The 6679-nt window shown below is 50.9% G+C and overlaps 1 protein-coding gene across 1 annotated transcript in view; it reads right to left on the reverse strand.

The window, feature by feature from the left end:
- Positions 1-493: 493 nt before the first annotated feature.
- LOC311313080 (FERM, ARHGEF and pleckstrin domain-containing protein 1-like) overlaps positions 494-6679 on the reverse strand; it is a gene marked incomplete at its 3' end in the record, with an annotated part of 88574 nt that continues 82388 nt past the window's right edge. The window contains exons 23-27 of the mRNA XM_084443116.1: positions 5610-5722; positions 4776-4939; positions 1846-1953; positions 1303-1454; positions 494-575 (exon numbers count right to left, since the gene is read on the reverse strand). Coding sequence (XP_084299242.1) covers positions 494-575; positions 1303-1454; positions 1846-1953; positions 4776-4939; positions 5610-5722 — 619 coding nt within the window. The remainder of the gene's footprint in view (positions 576-1302; positions 1455-1845; positions 1954-4775; positions 4940-5609; positions 5723-6679) is intronic.

Genomic DNA, 6679 nt, shown 5'->3' on the forward strand with positions numbered 1-6679 from the left:
GCTCTCCTCCTGGGGGTGAGAGAGACGCGTGGGGGTCCGGAGCTCTCCTCCTGGGGGTGAGAGAGACGCGTGGGGGTCCGCAGGTCTCCTCCTGGGGGTGAGAGAGACGCGTGGGGGTCCCAGGTCTCCTCCTGGGGGTGAGAGAGACGCGTGGGGGGTCCGGAGCTCTCCTCCTGGGGGTGAGAGAGACGCGTGGGGGTCCGGAGCTCTCCTCCTGGGGGTGAGAGAGACGCGTGGGGGTCCGGAGCTCTCCTCCTGGGGGTGAGAGAGACGCGTGGGGGTCCGGAGCTCTCCTCCTGGGGGTGAGAGAGACGCGTGGGGGTCCGCAGGTCGGTGCCTGGGGGGGCGTGGAGTGGTCTGGAGAGCCTGGGTGTGGTCGAAGGAGCCCCGGGAGATGGCGGTTGGTTAAGAGGGCATGGGAACAGTGTGTGTGTGTGTGTGTGTGTGTGTGTGTGTGGGGGGGGGGGGGGGGGGGGGGGTGCTGCTCTCAGCATCAGTAAGGGTGGGGCTCTTTCCTGCTCAGGACACGCTGGTGGCTGACCGAGACCGTGGCGCTACGAATGACCTCCATCCACCTGACAGGACAGAGAGAGAGAGGGATGAGGGTCAGCCAAGGACTCGCACCGTACTGCACCCTACGCTGGTACATACACCGTACTACACCCTACGCTGGTACATACACCGTACTGCACCCTACGCTGGTACATACACCGTACTACACCCTACGCTGGTACATACACCGTACTACACCCTACGCTGGTACATACACCGTACTGCACCCTACGCTGGTACATACACCGTACTACACCCTACGCTGGTACATACACCGTACTACACCCTACGCTGGTACATACACCGTACTACACCCTACGCTGGTACATACACCGTACTACACCCTACGCTGGTACATACACCGTACTACACCCTACGCTGGTACATACACCGTACTGCACCCTACGCTGGTACATACACCGTACTACACCCTACGCTGGTACATACACCGTACTACACCCTACGCTGGTACATACACCGTACTGCACCCTACGCTGGTGCATACACCGTACTACACCCTACGCTGGTATATACACCATACTATACCCTACGCTGGTACATACACCGTACTATACCCTACGCTGGTACATACACCCTACTATGGTACATACACTGTACTATACCATACGCTGGTACATACACCGTACTACACCGTACTATACCATACGCTGTACTATACCATACGCTGGTAGATACACCGTACTCTACCATATGCTGCCACACACACAATGTACCGCAGGGCCAGCGTACCTCTCGAAGGTGTACTCGCTCTCAGACCGGAAGTAGTAGACGTGGGATTTGAAATGCAGCTTGAAGACGTAGTCCTTGTGGATGTTCTCCGCCTCTTTGGGGACGGTCACAGAGTAGCCCAGCAGAGGGAGGCTGGCCAGGGGGTAGTCGTCCTGGGGAGGGGGGAGAGGAACCATGGAGCTCGTTTTCTCTGCTTTTACCTTCAACTACCCTTCAGGAAACAGACATGCTGCTAAAACATGAATATCTGAGGGGGCTTCAGGGCTAGACCCCCAGGAACAGACCCAACACCAAGAGCTGACGGACTACATGGGACTGTGAGTAAAACCAACATGGCGCACAGGTCTGAAATACCCCAGGCAGGTGTGATATTCTCAAGGGCTGTGGAGTGTAAACACGGCCATGTTGAAGGTCACCAACACAGGGAGGAAGGGGAAGAGGTGTGTGTGTGTGTGTGTGTGTGTGTGTGTGTGTGTGTGTGTGTGTAGCACATATCTCTGGCTTCTCCAATCACAGATGCAGTATGGGTAGCGGGGTCCTCACCTGGTGGGTCTTGTAGAAAAACAGGCTGAAGTTAGTAAACACCACCCAGAGCTTCTGCCAACCGTTGCTGTTCTTGAACTTCCTCAGCAAGTTTCCAGACAGCTGGTTCTAAAGGGACAAAAACAGACTTTGTAAAAAGCCACAATCAACTTCACATTAATCTTCTTACTAAACTGTTACAACAAAAAACATGCAGAGGGAATTGATCTCAAACCGAGATTGATCTGAGGTAAATTCAGCTCCAAACAGACAGCTTCTACCCTGGGCAACTGAACTGACTGAGAACCGTTGGCCTTTTGTAAGACTGCCATCTTGTGGCGGTAAACGGTAAATACTACGAACTGCATCGTCACTCTCATGCTACAGCAAATCGTCTAGGCTAGTTATATGTTTTCATGGTTTGTTGCCAATGGAGAGTGTGATACAGCTGTTGCTCAACTTCTCATCACTGACCTCAAGCGATATGTACTAGGGGGCAGGGGCGGGGATCCTGGGGGGGTCAGGGGGTACATGCCCCCCCCCCCCCAATATTTGAGATCATTAAAATTGTCCCCCCCCAATATTTAGATTGGGGTAGTGGCATTCAAATGACTATACAGGAAGGATAGTTCCCCCCAAAATTTCAATGTAAATGTCCCCCCAAAAGTTGGATCCAGATCCCCGCCACTGCTCGGCGACACTCTAACTACCACGCTGTGACTAATGTAGGCGGTGCTGTGAGACGAGAGGCCTCCCCTGTCTCCCCTGCGTCTTTACCTCCAGACTCCTGCAGGAATCACTAAACGAGAGGCTCTGAACTCGGTACCAGCAGATAAGAGAGAGAGGCACCGGTCCCTGCTGACCGCTGCTACTGGCGGGCCCCAGCAGCGGGGCCTCCCTGTCTCTGACTGGACTAGGGTCCTCTACCACGGAGGACACACAGAGGGACAGGGGAGAGACACACACAGAAGAGACAGAGAGAGAGAGAGAGAGGGGGGGAGGAAAAGAAAGAGAAGACACAAAGACTGAGTGGGAGTCACACAGGCATGCAGTGCCGGGTCAGACCACCGAGGGGCGACGGCGAGTCCCGGCGCGGCTGTGAAGAGGATGTTATTTCCACGCCGGGGGGGGTGGGGGTTGGTTCCCGAGAGCCTTGGTTGAATAAGTGTGAGATGACGACAGCTAGCACGTCTAGAGCGACTACGGTACGAACAGAGAGAGAGAGAGCAGGCGACACGCGATGCACCAACCAACCACCAGGGGGGGTCAAAGGAAGACAGAACCACAGAGGAAAGCACAGCTGAGATTAGATCGACAGTCGAACGGGCGGCGCTGGAGGGCGCGACGGGAACAGCATCCTCACAGAGCACCTGGTCCCAGCGTACGGTCTGGGCCGAGCGGTCAGCGCCCCAGTTACACTCCACACTACAGACAAACAGCTCCCCCTACAGGACGGGAGACGTACTGTCTCGGACGGTTAAGCGTTTGACTGAGACTCTCACATCCATCTGAGATCCAAGGAGTTCTTAGAAACCAGATGAAACTGAGGTCAGTGCAGCACTGTGAGCACTAGTACGAGAGCTGCAAAGGGGCGGTGCTTTTCCACTAAATGGGAAGTTAAGCTGGGAATTTAGGACATTTTCACCTTTTTTGTAGGCCTAAAACTGCTTCTTTTTTTTACAACTTTTTCTTTTCTTTTCTAAATGTATACGTACATGACGTTTCGAGCCACTGCTCTTCTTCAGACATACTCAGACATACAACGTTGAATGTCTGAGGAAGAGCAGTGGCTCGTCACAGAATACATTTATGAGAAAGGAGCTACTGTGTGAGGATCTTCTATTTTTCTTTTTCAAACATTTGTATTGGAAATGTTTACCTGCATGTCTGCTATGACAAAACACCATGTTTATATTTATGTCTGTATATGACAAAGTAAAGACATTTGGTATAAATAACCCCAAAATTCCCAGTTAATTCCCATTAATTTCTGTTAATTCCCATGGAAAGTTTACAACTTTGAGTATTTTGCAACCCTACTGTAACTAGTACAGTGTTTTGGTTCAAGTTCAAGTAGGTTTATTTGTCATATGTACCAGTTACGGGTACAATGTACAATGAAGTGCTTAGCACTGGTACATACTAGTTCAGTACTATTAACCACTAGTACAGTAAGCACTAGTTACAGTACTCTAAGAACTAGTAGAGTAAGCACTAGTTACTCTAAGCACTAGTAGAGTATGCACTAGTTACCCTAAGCACTAGTAGAGTATGCTAAGCACTGTTTTCTAGTAGCATGGCCCAGAAACAGAGGGATGGGGACTCTGCAGGATGCTGTTCCCAAGGGAAGAGAATCACATTAAAGGAAGATACACAACACACTCAGATACAGCTGTACAGATACAGAGAGAGGGAGAGAGAGAGAGGGAGAGAGAGGGGGAGAGGGAGAGAGAGACGGAGGGGTGGGCCGGGCCGGGCTGGTACTGGTACCTCCACCGCTAGGCTAAAGTACTGTACTGGTACCTCCACGCTAGGCTAAAGTACTGTACTGGTACCTCCACTGCTAGGCTAAAGTACTGTACTGGTACCTCCACTGCTAGGCTAAAGTCCTGTACTGGTACCTCCACTGCTAGGCTAAAGTACTGTACTGGTACCTCCACCGCTAGGCTAAAGTACTGTACTGGTACCTCCACCGCTAGGCTAAAGGCCTGTACTGGTACCTCCACTGCTAGGCTAAAGTCCTGTACTGGTACCTCCACCGCTAGGCTAAAGTACTGTACTGGTACCTCCACTGCTAGGCTAAAGTACTGTACTGGTACCTCCACCGCTAGGCTAAAGTACTGTACTGGTACCTCCACTGCTAGGCTAAAGTACTGTACTGGTACCTCCACTGCTAGGCTAAAGTACTGTACTGGTACCTCCACCGCTAGGCTAAAGTACTGTACTGGTACCTCCACTGCTAGGCTAAAGTCCACCGTGGATACGCTGGTGTTCCTGTGCCAGCACACGTGCACCGTGGTGTTACCACGGTGAGGGGCCTGGCGCTCCAGGGAGGTGCGCGACGCCGTCAGGTCGTCCTCGGACTCCGCCTCCATCGAGGAGTCCTCGGGGCATTCTGGGAAATTCAGGAAGCCGTTAACTGCTAGAGGCCAACTACAGCCACGCCGGGAGAGGGAGGCTGAAACAGTGAAACTGTACGGTCCAAGAAGAGCAACACAGTCACAGTGAATACCGATAAACTGTAGACAGGCTGCAGAATACAATAGGATACAATGACAGTAAAGGCAGCACAGATGTCACGTCAATGTGCAGCCACATTAAAAAACACGGCCCATTCAGTCCCACTAATAAGTAAAGATTCTCAGGTTTTCGAAAAGCAGTGTCTAGAAAAGGACGAGTCGTCCCCGTCCCCCCCCTCAACGTTGAATGTCTGAGGAAGAGCAGTGGCTCAAAACGTCACAGAATACATTTATGAGTAAGGAGCTACTGTGTGAGGATCTTCTATTTTTCTTTTTCAAACATTTGTATTGGAAATGTTTACCTGCATGTCTGCTATGACAAAACAAAATGTTTATATTTATGTTTGTATATGACAAGGTAAACACAGTTGGTATAAATAATCTAAAATTCCCAGTTTATTCCCATTAATTCCCGTTAATTCCCATAAATTTCTGTCAATTCCCATTGAAAGTTTACAACTTTGAGTATTTTGCACCCCTAACATTTGTTTCGTCTGTCGTGCCCGCGCGTCGGTGCGAGGGCCCAGGGCCCCGGGGCCGACTTACTGCCGTCCTCCAGACTACTGGCCAGGAGGTCCGAGGAGGGTCCGTTGCTGGCCTCCGCCAGGACGACCGCCATCTTGATGTCCTCCATCCACTTCTCCATCTCCGCCACGGAGCTGCAGGGGAGAGCAGGAACGCACAGCTGCTCACCGTTCGCTCACCAGAGACGCGCTATTCTCAGTCAGTTATTATGACGATTATGTACCAATGATTTAGAGATGACATCGATTTTATAAGCCCTTTGGTTCACCTGCACAATCTCTTTACTTTCTGTTGTTAATGTTATTCTCTGTTTTACAAAAGTGCAAAAAGTGCAAATAAAAAATTTCAAAAAATAAAAAATAAACAACTCAAACCCATTTGTTTGTTTTTCTCCTGCTGCTGAGCTTGACCTGATACATATTTCATTGTTATGTTTATGAGCGAGCATGCTGGGTAAATAATGAATGTGCCTCGGTGATTACACAGAACCCTAAGTGTTCTCTCTACAGTTCCACTGAAGGGACTGGTTCTGTAGAGTAACATCTCCATCAGACATCACCCAGTCCTGCTGGCCTGTCTGCTGTGTGGCTGTCATGTGTTCTGCTTGGTTCTGCTGTGTGTCTGGCATGTGTTCTGCTTGGTTCTGCTGTGTGTCTGGCATGTGTTCTGCTTGGTTCTGCTGTGTGGCTCTATCATGTGTTCTGCTTGGTTCTGCTGTGTGTCTGGCATGTGTTCTGCTTGGTTCTGCTGTGTGTCTGGCATGTGTTCTGCTTGGTTCTGCTGTGTGGCTCTATCATGTGTTCTGCTTGGTTCTGCTGTGTGTCTGGCATGTGTTCTGCTTGGTTCTGGTGTATGGCTGGCATGTGTTCTGCTTGGTTCTGGTGTATGGCTGGCATGTGTTCTGCTTGGTTCTGCTGTATGGTTCTGTCATGTGTTCTGCTTGGTTCTGGTGTGTGGCTGGCATGTGTTCTGCTTGGTTCTGCTGTGTGTCTGGCATGTGTTCTGCTTGGTTCTGCTGTGTGTCTGGCATGTGTTCTGCTTGGTTCTGCTGTGTGTCTGGCATGTGTTCTGCTTGGTTCTGCTGTGTGGCT

This window comes from Borostomias antarcticus (genome assembly GCF_949987555.1).
Source record: "Borostomias antarcticus genome assembly, chromosome: 9".
NCBI classification, from domain to species: domain Eukaryota; kingdom Metazoa; phylum Chordata; class Actinopteri; order Stomiiformes; family Stomiidae; genus Borostomias; species Borostomias antarcticus.